At 48.3% G+C, this 18232-nt stretch overlaps 1 protein-coding gene across 2 annotated transcripts in view; it reads left to right on the forward strand.

Moving 5' to 3' along the window:
* Positions 1 to 18232, forward strand: part of AK8 (adenylate kinase 8) — a 122056-nt gene that overhangs the window by 23188 nt on the left and 80636 nt on the right. For both annotated transcript variants that reach the window (XM_063082610.1, XM_063082611.1), the window contains 2 exons: positions 16697 to 16778; positions 17361 to 17432. In XM_063082610.1, the coding sequence (XP_062938680.1) occupies positions 16697 to 16778; positions 17361 to 17432 (154 nt within the window). The remainder of the gene's footprint in view (positions 1 to 16696; positions 16779 to 17360; positions 17433 to 18232) is intronic.

The raw sequence follows: 18232 nt of genomic DNA on the forward strand, positions 1-18232 counted from the left end.
AAGGGAGTAATTCTGCAGTTTTTATCCCCAGGAATAGCACCATGTCCTGAAAAATGTGGGCGACTCATGAGCCACAGTCACCACCCCTGCCAACCAAAAGTCCCAGTGGAGGTGGCTCCACAGTCTGTTTCAGTCCTAACAAAGGCAGCAGGACTCCTCATGCCTAGTTGTAGAAGATCCCCCTTTCCTTCGTCAGATTTCCTGGTGACTCCAAACCATCCGGGATCCAGAAACTCGAGTGGAAGCTGCTGTGTCCCAGCCAGCCTTTCTTTTCCAAGGTCCTCCCTCACGGTCAAGAGTGTTTCTTTGACCAGCTGCCCGGGTGCAGCAGAAGCTGAGAACCAGAGCCCAGCTGACCCCTGCAAGATGAAAGGCTCTGGGATGCAGAAGGGCAGGTGGGCAGGCAGCCCAGCCCCTCCGGCCAGCCCTCCACCTCGCCCTGAGAGAAGCTGGACCTGAACTGGCACATGTCTGAGCCTAGCAGCAGGCATTGTGCTCAGCACTTTATCCATCCTCACATGATGCTACGAGATCAGTGTCTTTATTGTGCCCCTATTACAGAGCCAGGCCTGAGGCATGCCCAGAGCCACACTGTCAGAAGTGGCAGGGCTGGACCAGGCACGTGGTACACAGGGCAGGCACTTCGACTCGTGAGCTGTAGGGTAGGGCCAGGCTCTGCAGCTCCATTGGCAGCTCAAAGGCTGTCCACTCTTAGCCATGCTTTGTACCAGTCACAGGCCCCCACATGTCCCCATAACCTGATATGTCTCTCCATTGCTGCCATTAGCAAATGCCTTGCCAAGATTTGTTGATCCTACCTGCCTCCCTGGCCAGTGTTTCCTAAAAGTACTCATTTGTTCGTTCATTTTTTCTCTTAAGCAACAAATCTTTACTTTCCTAAGCAAGGGGGTCAAAGCAGTGAACAAAAGAGTTAATTAAACACCTTTCTTTGAAGGAGCACAAATTCTAGTCAATACATCAAATAAATGAGCAAAACGCGAAGTCATGACACCGTCTGGAGATGGGTCTGGGGCAGCACAGCAGGAGGAGGGTCCAGCAGGCCCGAGGTAGCGGGCGTGTCATGCGGGGTGTCTCTGGGCCCCTCTCCCCAGTCCACACCCATAACTGGTGCAGAAGGCCGAGGGCAGGATGGAGGCAGAGAGAAGGAAGAAAGAAAGAGAGAAACGCTGTCATGTGATTGGTGACCCTGAGCCAACTGGCATGGGAGCCGAGGTGTCTGGATGCCACCAAGCAACCCTCAAAGTCGCCATGCTTTCCAACCTCGAACATACAAAACAACACCATTTTGTGTAAGTTACTTCTGCAAGTTACTGTATCCCAACTGGCGTGTTTCCGATGTGCAGCTGGTCAACCTGGACTCCAGAGATGCAAGGTCTTGGGCTGGATTGCTGAACGGTCATCTGCACATCCCACCATTATACACAGCCCCTGGGAACTCGTGCCACCTTCTTCTATTCCCAAACTGAAGAGGTGCCACAGAGTTTAGTCACAGGATCCAGCTGACCTGGGCTGCTTTGTTTCTATGATCTTTTTAAAAAATCTTTATATCACCGAGTGATGTTTTTTTGAGAAAATATGGTGGTTCTCTCTGTGATTTCATCTGAATGTCCCAAACTTACCCTCACTGATCTAGAATAGTTTCTCAAACATGCATTTAACTTCTGTAAACCCTTCTTGAGCTTACTGTCTGCACAGACTCTTTGTATAGTGCATCTGCAGTGTGGACAGAGTACAAGACCAGGCCTGCTAATACCCTGCCCAAAACTGCCGCCATCAAAATGATGATGACGTTTATTGTATTATTGATAATACTACTAATTATTGATTGCAGTCATATTTATAATGATATTTATCATCATTATGAAGATTATTTTGGTGACGGTGGTAGCTGTTGTCTGGACACCTGGTCTGGCACTGTACCGGCTGCATGCCATTGCAGGTGCACCTCGCGTGTGCAGAGGCTGCAGTGATGACATTGTGGATGGCTACCATGGACTGGGAGCATGGCACATGCAGCCAGGGCTGGGCACCATATCCAGTACCACACTGAATCTTCACGACAGCCCTGTGGAGGCAGTGCTGTCATCACCCCCTCACAGATGCAGAATCTAGGGCTTGCAGAGTTGTGTGTCTTGTTGCAGGCCCCTCAGTAAATCCCAGAACCAGGATGCAAACATGGCGTCATGCTGGTGGCCACTCTGTTCTGGTTTCAAAGGCTGAGTCTCACCAAGGCGTGGGCAGCGTTACTCTGGCAAGAGCTTCTCTTCCTTAGGTTTCCGATTCCCCACCTGTAAAATGACAGAGTTGGGCTCGAGCACAGCAGTCCCCTCTGCCCTTACAGTTCTGCGATTCTGATCATGCCCAAGCCATTGTTACCTGCAGAGTAAAGAAAGATCTTTTTCAATTTGTTTTAAAATTTCTTCTAAGCTTCAAGGGGCATCCAGTACCTTTTTCATCTCTTCCCGGTGGAGACAGGATTTCAAGAGTAAGAGGTTAGGCTTCTAATTATGTGCTCTGGTTGTTCAAAAACAAAACAAACCCTCATCCAAAATAAACAGGCTTTCTTGCTTTTAGGGAGAAAAATGACACATATGCATATTCATTTATATGGTAATTATTATTATTTAGCTACACAGGGACCAGAATTGGTAATTTAGAGCACAAAAGGAATGCAGGGATAGCGTTCAGGGGAAAATAACGCAATCATAACCCATTAGGATTCTGTAGTTAATGCTGGGGTTTTTTTCTTTTCTTTTTCTTTATTTCTTTTTTTTTTTTTTGTCTAATGCAATCTCTTTGAAGGTTTCTTTTGAAGTGACCATCAAATGTCTTAGAGAAATTAGCACTTTGTATTGGAACTATCAAAGGGAAGTGGCTCCCTGTAGCTCAGTCCATTCTTGCCATGTGACACCCTGGTCAACATGGGACCCCACAGAGAGTTCCCACTAAGAAGAAAGCCCTCCCCAGATGTGTTCCCTGGACTTTGGGCTTCCCAGCCTCCAAAGCTTTGTTTTCCAGCCAGCCTGGAGCTGCTGACTTGCACATACTGTCCAGACCCTGGGAAACCAAGGAAGACATCAGTAAAGCTGTGCCAGTCCCACCCTCCAGCAGGACCCTGACATAACAGCAAGGACGGGAGCAGACGCCAGACAGAGCCTTGGCGAGACCGTGCACGGAGCCCCCACAGCTCACGACCCCCTCCCTCCTGCTTTTCCTTTCCCACATTCCATTCCCTCAGCCTCCTCTTTAAAAAGCCCTCAGGGAATCTGAATCTTTGAGGTGGCTTCAGCCTAACCTTTCTCCTTCAGGCTTAATGGAGAGGTGGGTTAGCCTAACACCTCTCCTCAGGTCACTGGTGTTCCTGAATATAAGCTGACTTCTGTTTTCACCACAAAAAAAAAAAAAAAAAAGTGGAGGTGGCTCTACCCATTGGGGATCCATTAGCCATTCATTAGGGACAATCAAGTTCTTGAGGTCAGAATGTGCCCAGATCTTCAGATCACATCCCTAGGGCAAAGGAAAGCTAAGAAATAAGGCAGTGAGTTCTGGAAATTTGGAAAGAAAGGCTCAGCACCAAGAGATCCTCAATTCCACCTTGACCAGAGTCAGCATTTGTGCTTCTTTTATCTGAATTACTGAGTCCCTTTCCTTTATCGGGCACCTGACCGTCTCCCTGCAGCTGCCCTGGTTTCTTCCCAATCCTTTCTCCATGTTGCCACTGGACGGGTCGCTTTTTAAAAAATGAATACATTTCTTTCTTGACCACAATACATTCATTCATATAGTTCAAAATCCGCACCAAAGTCCCCCTCTCACTCCTGTCCCCCAGCCACCCAGTTCCCTTCCCTGGAGGCAACTCACATAAACACTTTGTTGAAAGTACCTCCTTCTGAAGATTATCGTGTACATGGAGAAGCATTTGTCATTTTTTGTTGTTGTTCTTGAATCATAATTGATGATACATATTTTGGGGATTCAGTGTTGACATATGTTGATCGAATCAATATTACTAGTGTGTATATTGTTACAAATTGTACTTATTCTTTATGCCCCTTGTCCAGTCTCTCCCCATCCCCCTCTCCCTCCCCCGTTCCACCACTGATAACCCTAGATTTCTTCTCTCCCTCTGAAAGAGTAATGGTTACTCTGTTGATTTGTTGTCTAGATGATCTGCCCAATGCTGAAAGGTGGGTTGAGGTCCCCCAATATTATTGTAGAGCAGATGCTTCTTCTGTTACTCTGGAGTGGGCTTTGTGGAGAGAGACATCCTCTTCTTTTCTTTGCTCTTTGCTGGTGACTCTCCTTGTGTCAATGCACTCCAATGGCTGGCAGACCATCTGTGTGGTGGTTTTGATGTCTGGCCACTTTCGCAGCAGCCGTGGTTACTGTGGTGGCTGTGGTGAGTCACCCACATGGAGGTGATGTTTTTGGCATGCTCCTTGGTGCTGGTGGTGTGCATGGTTGTGGGCGGTGGCATCCGGTAGCATTTGTCACTTTAAAGCAAATGTGATTGTGGCCCTCCATGGCCTCCCATTCTTCTTGACACATGTTCTTAGAGTCCTGTGTGTCCTGGGCCTGCCTGTGGCTGAGCTTCATCCTCTACCTCTCTCATCCCCACCCTTCCAGTCCTCCTCCTGCTCAAACTGCCCTGCCCCACTCAGGCTGCCTAGGACAGATTTTAGGTGACTCCCCACAATTTCCCACCTCCTGGAGTCCCCCCATGAGTGGGAGCAGGACTGCTAGAATATGGCAAAGGTGAAGGGGTGTCCCTTGTATGGTTACATCACATTAAATAAAAGTGTGTCTTAGCAGACCAGAGAGAGAGATTCTCCTTGCTGCCATGTTGGAGACACCCATCTAGGCACCATGTGAACCATGAGAACCAGGGGCAGCCATCAGCCTCCAGCCAGCAAGAAGCCAGAGACTTCAGCCACACAGCAGTAAGGAAGTGGATTCTGTCAACAACCTGAAGATGCTGGGAAGAGGGTCCTTCCTCAGTCAAGCCTCCAGATGAAAACACGGCCCAGCCAACAGCCTGATTGCAGACTGGTGAGACCTGAGCAGAGGACCCAGCTCCTGACCCAACTCTGAGTCCCAACTCAGACTCCTGACCCACGGAAACTGTGAGATGATAAGTGTGTTGTTTTAAGCCACTAAGGTTGTTATGCAGCAACAGAAAACAAAAACACATGCTCTGTTCACCGCCCGCACCATCCCTGCTTCTCAGCTGGACAACAGCTTCTCATTCCTCTTCTGGCCTCTTCCATGCCCAGCCGAGGCTGGGCATCCCCTGCCCTGTGCTCACAGCATCCTGCTCTCCTCCTCCACACTTTCATAGTCGGATTCAGGCATGTGAGTCTGAGAGGTCAGGGGCAGAATCCCCTAACCACTCACAGGGCACCTGGCAGAGACTCCGTGCTCAGTAACTAGTTATGGAATGAATGAATGAATGCCGTCTGGATAATTCCCCAGTTCTGCACCACCATAGCAATGAAATTTTAATCCCAACTTGCTGTTGGCCCAAGGAGGGGAAGGTGTTTAAATTCCACAAAACTATGCCATCCAACCTGAACGTCCAAAAGTAGGTTTTGACAACAGGAGCAAGTTCATCTTCAGGCTTTTTGGGAGAATTGTTCATGGTTATTGCCCTGGCTTGGTTTTCTGTGCGTTGTGGAGATCTGCTTAGTGACTTTGCTCCATGCATCTGAGAATTGTTTCTATTATTAGTGCTTTCAAGTTTCCCCTTTGGTTTTGGTCTCCGACGTCTTGATCAAGTTCAACTCTGCACCCTAAGCACCATGAGTCCTGGGGGTTCAAGTTTTTGAGAAATGGCTTCCGGTTTGATCTTGGTGTCCTACGCCGTGAGATTTCCCTATATTCTCCTCCTTTGTTCCTTTAATCAACTGTACCAAGGATTGTCCACCAGGATGCTTGATTTTAAAACACTAAATAAAAGCATAATAACATAAAATGATCGTGCCTTGTGGGTGAATTCCAATTTATCTTATCAATATTTTTAAAAATCGTCTTCAGAAATCATCCTACCTAAAACCTTTTATGAAAGGGGAAACTGAGGACCAGATGGAGGAAGGAACTGGCTGAGGTCAGAGGACCAATGGGCCAGAACAGTGGGGTATTTTACAGGCCACCACATTGAGGCTCTTGGTTACCTGGCTGTTAGGCCAGGCCTCAGCGGACTCTGTGAGCTTGTGCCAGGCCCTTGACAAAGGCATTTTTATTTCAGCAGAACCAGACTGAGTTGGAATGTCACAGACTGGAAAATATCTGGCTAAGAGAAAAAGAAGACATGTTTTAATGTGTGGAGGCCACCCCCACCCCCCCAGCTATAGTGGGAGGAGGGAAGACCTGTGCCCAATTCTGATGGCTTGTCAGGTGGTGGGCGTTTTTACTCACGAAAAGGCAGAGGCCTCCATGTGTCAGGAATGCGGTTTTATGGGGCTCCAATCGCAGCTGTTGTCCACCCTGCTGGCCTGTGCCGCCCCTTGGATGTCTCGTTGGCAGAAGCAGCTAGAGAGAACGCAGAAAGGAACTGGGGGTGGGAGGCCTACTCGGGCTTGGGCGCCCTTCTGTGTGCAGCGCCCTGTAATTCACAGCCAGCCAGAGCGTGGACTGGGGGCACCGCAGGGCCCGGTCCGAAGCAGCGGCTGTCTCATGCTCACTGATTGAATGAGAGAAAACAAGCAGAGCACTGAGCGTCGTGCTGGCCCTGCGGCCACCAAGGCAGAGTGAAGACACTGGGTGGGAACAGTCGGGATCACTCACCAGGAGCAGGAGACGGTTCTTCTTCACGTCTACCTTGAGTTAGGAAACAGGGCGCTGTACCCTCTTGGGGTGGGCTTGTGATCTACCAGCGAGTCTTCAGAACCACAGCCTGAACGCGTTCTGTGACAGCCCCATAGCTGCGTGGACGAGCATTAGCAGTCTTTTGAATGTAGTGTCTGCGGCAAAAAATCAATGCAATTTCAGATCCGTCGGCCTGCACCCTTCTCCCAGTGCTTGCCTTGGTTTTTCTTTTTTTCATGTGAGTTTCCTCCTGGGACTGAGTCCTCTGCTCTGGAGGTCAGGCCTGTTGGAAAGATGACTGAGCATCAGGCACGAGGCCAAGCTCACAGCAGGGCTGGTTTGTCCCTTCTAAGGTACAGGTGGGCCGTTGGGAAGGACCCTCAGAGTGACTGAGGCAGGAGTTAGCTTCCCCAACGCCCCGCTGGTCTGCACTCTGCCCACATGTCTCCTCTCTCCTCGTCCTCTGCCTGACGCTTGGAGGACCCACCAAGCTGAAGCCACCCTGTGACAGACAAAGCCAGACGTGCTGCATCTTTGCAGGCCCTGCCTGCTGTCCCCTGTGCTGCTGACGGAGGCCTGCGGAGGGAGCTGCCCCAGTCTGCGTGGTGGTTAATGGATCTAAACATCTCTCATTCCCCAGCACCTCCTCAAGAAGTCTCCCTGACTCTCCCACAGAAGCAAAGGGGGGAAAGACGGAACCTGTCCACCGGGACTCATGCCTAGTGACAGGGGATGTGAACGGGCCTCTCCTCCAGGTCATTACAAAACGTTACCTTGCCCCCCGACTCCTCAGGCCTGGGATCTGGTTACAGCAAATGTCAGGAAGAAGGAAACAAAGGCTGGGCTCAGCCCAAACACAGGTGCCGAAGAGCAGAATCAGTCCTTCAAGAGAAAGACACAGTCATGGCGAGCCAACATTTATCAGCACAGACTGTGCTCCAGACACCGTGCCAGGCTCGGAGACATTCTCCCATTGAATCTGCAGAACTGTCCTGCAAGGTTTCCAAGGACAGAGACTGCTGGGGCACCGGCTGTGCTCAGTGACTGTTCTAGGTTGTGTTGGGCTCAGAACGCAGGGCTCCCTGGCAGGGAGGTGGTAAGTGATGCCATCGTTTCCATTCTACAGATAAGGAGACTGCAGCTCAGGAAACCCACCCACTGGCCCAACGGGAGGACATGTTTCTTTTATGTCACCTGAAAGAAAAAACAGACCTTCTAGAAACGCACTGGGTTCACAATGTCTGGTTCCGCACCATCTCCCTCCTGGAGCTGAAGAATGCATGCCGGGATCAAACACACATTTTTTTTATATTTTTGGCAGCTGGCCTCTACGGGGATCCAAACCCTTGACCTTGGTGTTATCAGCACCACTCTCTCCCAAGTGAGCTAACCAGCCAGCCCCTTGAATGCAGACTTTTACCAGCTGCTGGACCTTGGCCACGCCCCCCCGATTCCTGGAGTCAGGCAGGAGGTCTGCGGTGCACGCTGGAAGCAGGCCACGCCCCCAGCCCTGCAAGTGACAGCATTGGCTGGGGGCATATCCTTTACAGCACGTAAAATGAAAAATTCTGCTTGGTGTTCACAGGTTAACTTCTTTTAGACCTCATTTAATATCCCAGAGACAGTTATTTCACGATAGACGGGGAGATGATGGAGCATACCTTCAGCTGTGAAACCAAAGTCTACAGTCTACTTGGTGGGTTTCTAGAGTCTATCCATTGCCCCCACACACACCTTTTTGGTCACAGATTTACGCTTCCCTGCCCATAACATGAGTCGGTATTTTATGATGGAAATGTTAACAGAGTGGAGGAGCCGGAGGCTGGTCCAGAGAACCACCAGCTGTTTGTTTTATTTCTCCTTGCGGTGTCATTGGGCTGGCATTAATTACACTGCTTTCATCCCACTGACAGTAGGAACACAGGGTTTTCTTGCCATTGTTTTGACACTCACGGGTTTATAGATGTCACTTGCATCCTCCGAGGAGTGCGGTTTTATTGATCAACAGCCCTGCTGAGGCCCTGGGCTGTGTGTTCCTCTAATACAAATGCAGTTAGGATTGCCGAGATCGGAAGGGGAGGTCTGAACTCCACTCAGAAAACTTATGGCGTGCATCACAGTGAGGCAGGGGCTTCAGAGGGCTCGGTGCAGTGCGGGGCAGAGCACAGTGGGTACACCCTCGTCAGCCCCTTATTTGTGGGTGTTTCTGGACCCTAATATTGAGGCCATGGCTGGCTGGCTGGCTGGTTGGTGTGATACAGGGCTGGTAATGGCATGTGTGACCTGTCTGCATGCTGAGGAGCAGCACGCAATGTGGCAGGAACAGGCCTGCCCGTGTGCTTTGTGGGTGCATGACGCACCTATGACCCCTCTCGCTGCAGCCGGGGAGGAAAAACAGATGCTCACAATGCAGGGTAGCGTCCAAGGCTTGAGCAAATGCACGTGGGCTTTGAGCAGGAGAGTGTTGGATAGGCATGGGGATGCTGGACACCACCAGTTGCGTCACTCAGTTGAGCGCTGGGTCAGAGGCTGGGAGCTGCTACTGGGAGCTCGAGGCCCGGCCCCGGCAGAGGGCTAGCCAGACACCTCCCAGCAGAGGGACAGGGAATGAGGCAGCAGTTCCTCATTCTCCCACTCTTGAGCTCTTGAGCATGGTGGGTGCCAGGAGCACCTTACCATGTATTATGCACCTACTGTCTGCCAGTATGGGCACGATCATCATTATTTCTGTTTTGCAGATAAGGAAATAGTCACACAGCTGGTACGTGGGGGTCCAGGGGTTCCCGGCTGGGTTGACACCATCTGTTGATGCCAGGATGGACGCTTCTGACCTTTCCAATACAGAAGCACAGGGTACTGCACACGGTGGTGGGTAAATGTATGAGTGGGTCCTAGGTCATCCTCCTGAAAATCTTATCCTGTTGTAGCCCATGATTGTTGGCTACCCACGTGCTGGACCCAGGCTGGGGGCCAGGGGGCTCCCGGCCATGGGTTTCCAGAGGAGGACCACACTCCCCTCGGGAGGGCAGCCTGCTCAGCAACAGCAAATGGCGTGAGCCCACTTGGGAGCGAATCCGCAGTAGCTGCCACTTGCCAGACCCTCCCTCCCATTTTAATTGAAGCATTGTTTGTCCCAGGTCCTCTTTAATTAAAGATCTTCCCTCAGTTCATATCTGGAACACCAGTTACTACTCTATCCAAGAGATTGCCTTTCAAATGATTTCTTTATATCCAGTTCTACAAATGTAAGTAGGATTCCTTCTTGAAAGTAGGTGGAGAAAAGGAACATAGTTCATATTTCTCAAAATTGTAGTGATAAACCTCGTTACCTTGGGGCCATTTCTTCGCTGCCAGGCACGACTCATGTTTTGTCGTTGTTGTTTTACAGCTATTGTTGTTCCTATTTGCAGAAGAGAGCGAGGCGTGGGGGGTCGAAGTGACTGGCTGAAAGTCACACACTGACAGTGGCACAGCCTGTCTTATTTGCAGCAACTGCTTTGCACCCCTGCCATAAACCGACACCCTCAAGTTCTGAGCTTGTCTCTGAAGAGATGGGTCTACACCACACTGTGGTCCAAAATGTTTAAAAGGAACAGACCCCAGATGTTGGGTTATTATATCTGTCACTTTCACCCAGAGCCCACCGTGTCTGGACTGGAGAACTAAATGAGAATCTGCAAAAGTCAGTTTTTCTTTTGCTCTTTTGGGGGTTGGCCAGAATGGGGATCTAAACCCTTGCCCCTGGTATTATAACAACACACTCTAACCAAGTAGCTAACCGGCCAGCCCTGTGCAAAGTCAGTTATCTCTGCAGTGAGCTATCTCGGTGCCATCTCAGCCTCAGGACTGGTCCACTTGGGGACAGAATAGTGTGGCCTTCAAACTGTGTCTGCCTCCATGGAGTGGCTTCAGGGACACCGTGGACATTTGATGTAAATTTGATGTTAAAATATTTTTTAGTTATTTGGGAACTAATAAAAAGCAACTTGAACACACACATCTGTGCTTTACCAGATTTTAACACCCTCAAGGCCGCTCGCTGGCTTTGAACCTGCAGACCTGGGAATAATGCTCCTCCTGCATCTGCACATTTGTATAAAAAGGTCACATGTGTGTTACTGACTTGCAAGAGAGGAATTTGACACTGTTGTTCAGAAAATTACTCCAGCGTATTTCAGCATTGGATGAGCAAAGTCACTGTTGGCCTGTGCCCACAAAAAGGCCAGGCAGAGCCCAGGGCCTGCCTTGCCTGGGTGGAAGAGTCAGGGCAAGTTCAAGAGCGAGCTACTCTGCTACAATCGCATAGGTTGAACCTGTAATGCCAGCAGGTGTCACGCATTGTTTGAGAGTAAACTTTGAAAGAAAAATTATTGCTAGTCACCTTCCAGGTGAGTTTAATATGGAAGGCTTCCTAAGATTTAATATGGTAGGCTAAGATGTTCATGTTTTTGTAACCGGTGCTGGGGCAGTTTGGTGTCAACTATTCTGTGCGCATCAAAGTCGTCTCATTGTTCCCCCTGGCTGGCTTTAGAACACATCAGTATCCCAACCTTGATCTTTGAAGATGCATTTCTTTTCTGGCTGATAAAATATCTCTTTTTCCCCCTTTTATATGTTGGGACACCACATAATATTTCATTAGGAAAAAAAGAGGGGAGGGCATTGGGCCTTTGATGCGTCTAGAGATGCTTGCCCTGGTTTAGACTTTGGGCCGAGCGAATCCAATTTATTGAATCCAAATCGTCGGCCTCAGATTGCCTCCTTGGGACTGGGAAGAATCAGCATGCAGCTCCAGGGGACGCCTCAGATGGAGCCTGCAGTCGGAGCTGGGAGCCAAATCCGGGTGGTGCTGGGGGAAAAACCCAGGGGAGTGCCCACACTCGGGCTTGAGAGGAGACAAGGGGCACGCATCAAACAGGCAGAGGCCCAGAGAGCAACAGAGTCCTCCCACGTGAAGTTGCTAATTGTGCTTTAATAATAGTCAGGAGGGCCAAAAAGGCCAGTGTTCGCACAAAGCAGGACGGCCCGTGCCGCATCAGGCCGCGCTCTGCTGGGCCTCGCCAAGTTCCCTCGGCTGGCTGCCTTCTTTTCTCTCCTTTTTTTTCATCTGTGACATCTGCTCAGTGCTTGTCCCTCCTGTGATACCATACCCCTCGCAGCTGTGCAGACCTCCAGCTCCGCGCTGGCGCACGGAGTGCCCTGAGCATACGGCCTTTTTGATGTGTGATAAAACAGAACCAAGCCACAGGGGTATGGAGAGTGGAGGCAGCAGAATATCAATTAACCTGCTCTGAACAAAGCTGCCGCTCCAGAGTGGAACAGACATTCCACGGAAGTGTCAGGAAGATGGATAATGTATTCTAATTAGGGATTGACGGATACCTCTGCATCGAGCCACTCCTGGATGTCAGAGCCACGAACCTAACAACGCAGGGGTGTTGTGAATGTCCTAGTGTCCTATCATGGCAGTTGTTGGATGCTCTTTACTCGTTTATGACTTCTTCTTGCTTTGCCAGAATTTGCAGCCATTAAAGCATTCTCAGCCAAAAGTGCTGTTTCCCCTTGAAAGTGCAGTCCTTTCTGTAACTGGGCAAATGACCGCTGGAAAGGCAAGAGTTCTGGGAAAGATCTCTTCTGAGGCTAAGCCCAGAGCTTCCATCATGAGGATGCTCCAGGACCAAGGTGACCTCACACAGAGGCCTTGGTCGAGTTACTCTTCTCTTCCTGGTGGGCCAATGTGGACCAATTTGGGCCAGCACAGGAAGAAGAGTCTCCAAGTCTGCCTTTCCCGTAGACATGGGGCTGCTCTAATGGGGTACGATAGCTGCTCTAGGGGTTCCTCGGGGACCTTGGTTCTTAGCACGAGGGTGATTGTACCATCCCTCCCCCAAGTCAGAGCAGACCTGGGGTTCACTTCAGAGTCCCCCACCTTCTTTCTGGAACGACACACCAGCGAGGCCAGGCTAATTAGGGAGATGTTCTGCATTTTGCTACACTTTTCCTGTGTAATTGGAAGTCCCGCTTTCTCCAGCGAGAAGCCAGTGAGAGCTGTTCCCCTGAATAGTTCTCAAAGCTTTGGACCACATACTGATATCCGCTGCAAATTTATGGGCGAGATTATAATGATTGCTCAGTAATGCAATATTAAAAGCAGAGGTCTTTCTCTGTGCCGAGCAAAAAGATGGAGTTCCAACCTTCTTTCAGCATCAAAAAGTGACTCAAAACAGAATTACCAGCCCTCATACCAGAAGAAGCAATCAATGGGCTCATAATTCCTCCCCCATCCAAATAAAAAATAAGGGGATGTGAATTTAGCTAAAGTTCAGAAAATGTTCGTTCAGCTTCCAGAGCTGAAGGAGGGAGCTCCCAGACGCCGCGTCTCCTGGTTCCTGCGGCGTCGCTCACGTCTGCAGATGTTTGCTCTTTCTAGGAGCTGCAGCCCAGCACTTGGCTGGCTATAACAAGGACTTGGGGGAGCCAAAGGCTGTTAACAAATTTTTTTTTTTTTTTTTGCACTTTTGCTTCATTAGTTCTAGAAACCAGGAGTTCCATGGCTGTGAGTCTTCCTGTATAATTTAAGAAATTAATGAAGGCTTGACTGATTTTTCCTACACTCTTTCTGCTGTAAATTTGTTTAGCTGTTTTTTAACTGTCAGTGGAGGCTGTTAGAACCTAAATATTTTAATATTGAAGAAATACAGGCACTTTTTGTTTTTAAGAAAAGACATCTCTTACCATCACCCACACTGTGTTCTGTAAACCAGGTGGTATGGATGATGAGTGACCTCGAGTCTGAGGTCTCCCGTATGGGCCCATCCTCAGACCTTAGAGGAACTGAATTCTCATAATGACTGGGAGGGAGGGGTCTACGGCAAGTGGGACTCCGTTTTGGGCGCCAGCGTCAGAAACCTCAGCTTCAAGTCTGGTTGCCTGACCCCCTGCCCTGCAAGATCAAAACTCGACATAATGCGCTGCTTTATTTTACTCTTCCAAAGCTCACTTTACTCATTTATCTGGATATCAAGTCTAAAGCATTAAATAGTGTGTGCACGTGCGCATGTGTGTGTGTGTAACTCTAGACTCGTGGGACATGAAAGGACTTTAGAAATTGTTTAATGTGAACATTGCTGAGGGACAAAACAAAAACAACTTAAGCAAATAGGAAGATAACTTATGACTGATACTGTAAAAATGTCAATTCTTCATGAATCAATCTACACATTTAATGTCATTCCAAAATCCTAGTAGGGTTTCTATTATGGAACTTGACATTTTTTTTTTTTTTTTTTTTTTTTTTTTTGTGACCGGTAAGGGGATCGCAACCCTTGGCTTGGTGTCTTCTGCACCGCGCTCAGCCAGGGAGTGCACCGGCCATCCCTATATAGGATCCGAACCCACGGCGGGAGTGCGGCTGCGCTCCCAGTGCCACACTCTCCTGAGTGAGCCAGGGGTCCGGCCCAACATAATATTTTTGATGCTTACCTGGAAGAATAAATTTTGGGAAAAAAAAGAAGGTGGAGTATATTGTATTAGATATAACAGTAAATTACAAAACTATAATAATTTAAACATTTAAACAAAAATAATTTAATAATCTACAGGCAGAAAGAGGCCAGAGTCAAGACTGTATCAGCAGTTAGACTATGATAAAAATGACATCAGAGGGGGAAGGACAGATGAGGTTGGCATAGTTGGCCAGCCACAAGGAAACAAGTCATATCACAGCCTCATGTCATTCACAAAATAAAATGTGGCTCTATTAAATATTTAAATGTAAAGAGCAAAAACATAAGAGAACACAGTTTAAATGCAAGTGAATATTTATTAGCTTTTGTGGTGGAATAGGCCTTTTTATGTATCCATACAATGCCAGTATCCAAAGAGGAAAGCAGCATTTGATTTGGCCAAAAACTGATGGGTTAAAAGCACCACCATACGCAAAATTCAAAGGCCAGAAACGGCAGAAAATGTTGGCAACATTGTTTGCCTCAAAGGGTTTGTGGTAATGTTTGCCACATGGGTTGATATTCTTAATATGTAAAGAGCTCTTGTAGATAAAAGGATGAAACCCCAAGGACAAAGTGGATAGAGGGTATAAATAAACATTTTGGAAAACAAAAAATTTAAATAGCCAGTAAACATATAGAAACAATGTTGAAACTCACTAATAATCAAAGAAATACACATTAAAGCAGCAATGCTGTATTTTGCAGGACAGATTTCCCCCCAAGATAATGCCCAACGTTGACAGAGATGTGTGGAAACAGGTGCTCTGCCATTGGATTCAAAAACTGGGCAATTTTGTAGAGTGATATGGCAAAACATGCTCAAAAACGACGAAAGAAGGTATCGACTTTTAGAAATTTATCTTGAGGACATTCAATATGCATCAAGATGTACGGGGGCCGGCCCCATGGCTCACTCGGGAGAGTGCGGTGCTGGTAGCGCCGAGGCCGCAGGTTCAGATCCTATGTAGGGATGGCCGGTGCGCTCACTGGCTGAGCATGGTGGAGACCACACCGTGCCGAAGGTTGTGATCCCCTTACTGGTCAAAAAAAAAAAAAAAAAGATGTACGTACAGCATTTTTTTTTAAATGGTGAAAAACTGGAATCGAACTAAAGTAGAAACAGTATGGGATTAGTTAATGTTTGGCAGGTCAATTCATGCAATAGCACATAGCTATGAAAACTTCTGGGAGAGGAGCATTTTGTGATATGGGAAAATGTGCATAAAATGTTTTTGTTGTGTGAAAAGAACAGATTATAAAATAGTATGTAATCTGTTACATACTATTTCGCTAGTCTGTATCATTCTTTATTTCTCCGATCTCTTTCTCTGAAATCTCTGATTTGATGAATCACCCTCTCTGGATGTACATATTATTCAATGCTAGAGACAATCAGGTAATTTCTGTCCAGCCTCTGCCTTCTCTAGAAGAAGAGTGTCCTTCAAACTAAAACAACAGAAGAAACATGGCAAAAGAGAACTGAATCACAAGCAAGGCAAAGAGAGAATTTTTGGGGATACGTCCCCACTGCCTGGCCACTCTCCACCAAAAAATATCGGTCTGTGATGCCTGGCAGGAGATACACCAAAAGGTTAAGAGTGGCTTGTTTGGGTCTGTGTTGTCATTAGTGGCTTGCATTATTATTTCAGCTTTTCAGTATTTTCCACATAGTGTACAACGATTGTGTATTACTTTCACATTCAGATTTAAAGAATTAATAAAAATAAATCTTCTAAACCAGTTCCCCAGCTGTAACAAGATGTAGCTGATGTCTGGGAGATTTCAGCCCTGTAACAAGTTAGCTACAGAGCAGACACCTAACTCAGGTCTCCTAATGCATCATGAGGGGTTTGTTCTTGAGAAAAGTGGGTTTGGTTTTTTTTTTTTTTTTTATCCTGGTGATCCTTGTCCCAGGAATCCCATATCTTTGAAACTCTCTTTAGGAAATAATCCAAAATGTGGAAAGAGCTATGTGTACAAAGATGTTCATCACAGTATTATTTATGACAGTGACAATGGTTAACAGTCGCAATGCTCAGTTGTGGGGTTTGGTCAAGTAGCTGTGGCACGCTCCCTTGGTGGGACATTGAATAGTCACTGAAAACAGTGGCCATGAAGAGTTGTGCTGATATGAAAAAAAATGCTTGTGGTAGAAAAAAGCCAGCACATAAAATATCTATGTTGTGATATAAACATAAATTCACGATTTGCAAGGGAATATGAGAGCAGTTGTTAAGGAAGGGTGAGGTGGTTTGTTTTCTTTTGTCTTAAAAGCTCCCGTCTATTATTTCCTTTTAAAATAATCCAAAAAAAAAAATCTAAAAGTAAAGACGGATGATTACCTCTCCAAATCCTTTGTCTAGGGCTGGATCATGGATAGCATCCCTGAGACACGGGAGCAGGCTCTGCTGATCCAGACCATGGGGATCACCCCCAGACACGTCAGTGAGTAGCTCCCAGAGGGTCCCCCCCAGCTGCAGCCCCCGGGGGCAAGTGGGCGCCCTGCCCTACATCGCTGGCTCCCCAGCACCCACCCCTAGCCCAGGCACCATCCGACAGGAGGGTTGGATGGGCCTGTGACCCCAGTAAGAAAAAGAAGGACAGCACAGTTGAATTTTCACAAAGCTAAATGTATTCCAGGCTTGTTCTAAAGAAAAGCGGGGTTTTGTTTTCAGCTTGGTGATCCCTTGTCCCATATGCCATATCTGACAGACTCTCTTTAGGAAATCATCTGGAATGTGGCGAAAGCATTATGCACAAAGATGTTTGTTGTGGTGTTAGGTATGAATTGTTGTGAATTGCTGGCAATTGCGGGCTGTCCTCTGTCCTGAGATTATGTTCTTTGTGTGTTGGGGCTGAGAAGACCTTTCTTGTAGGAATTCATGGGGATGGGAGATGGTTGTTCTTTTAATGTCGTTATACGACGAAAGAAACATTAAACAGGTTGTTGGCCCACGAGACTCGAATGTGCGGCACTCGCTGGTTTTGTGAACTTGCCTCGTTTTGCTCCTTTTCTTTTCTGCCCAGTCGTGCTGAATGCTCCAGACACCGTCCTGATTGAGAGAAACATGGGGAAGAGAATCGACCCTCAGACTGGAGGTATGGCCGTCTCCACCCCCACCCTTCCCCCTGGGGTCTCAGAGACAATTGCGGTAACAACCCCGCCTGCCATTTACTGAGCACTCACTCTGCTCTGGGCACCTGCAGAGTGGCAGGTGAGAGGCCACGCAGACAAGCGGAGTCTCAAATGCCACCGGCTGGGCTCTGAGCCGGAAGACACCTGGGCGATGATAAGTTTCAGCAGATGAGGAAACAGAGGCCTTTCTAGGCTAGAGGAGAAGACTTGTTTGTGACAGAACCAGGCTGGAGTGTGGATGGTGATGCCTGGGCACCACCTGGGCCTTGAGCGCACTCTGCTGAGCTCATCTCCTGGCTCAGGGCCATGCACAGTAACCAGGGGATATGTCTCTGTTTCCCCGGGACAAATGCTGTGCACCCCAGGTTCTCTGCTATGGGTACAGACAGTGGCATGAGTGCCGTCTGGGAGGACTGGTAGGTGTTGCAAGGGACAGGACTCTTGGGCTTGAAGACAAGACAGTTCAGTAGGGGGCTGGGTTTTCAGGCCTTGGTGGCAGATAGACCTGGGTTTGTGGATCCCTGGCTCTGCCCCTCTCTAGCCATACGGCATGGGATGCCCCTCTGAGACACGGTTTTCTCTCCTGTACTCGGGCATGAAAATACCAAAACCCACTTTGTGATCGGATTGCTGTGAGGACAGATGAGAGTCTGCGGGCAGGAGCCTCCAGAGAGCCTGGCCCAGAGCTAGCGCTCAGAATTCACAGCTGCCCTGCGTCCTGTGCGGAGCATCGTGACCGTCGTTTTCTTATTGTGACCAGTAA

This window comes from Cynocephalus volans, chromosome 17, assembly GCF_027409185.1.
Source record: "Cynocephalus volans isolate mCynVol1 chromosome 17, mCynVol1.pri, whole genome shotgun sequence".
NCBI lineage: Eukaryota > Metazoa > Chordata > Mammalia > Dermoptera > Cynocephalidae > Cynocephalus > Cynocephalus volans.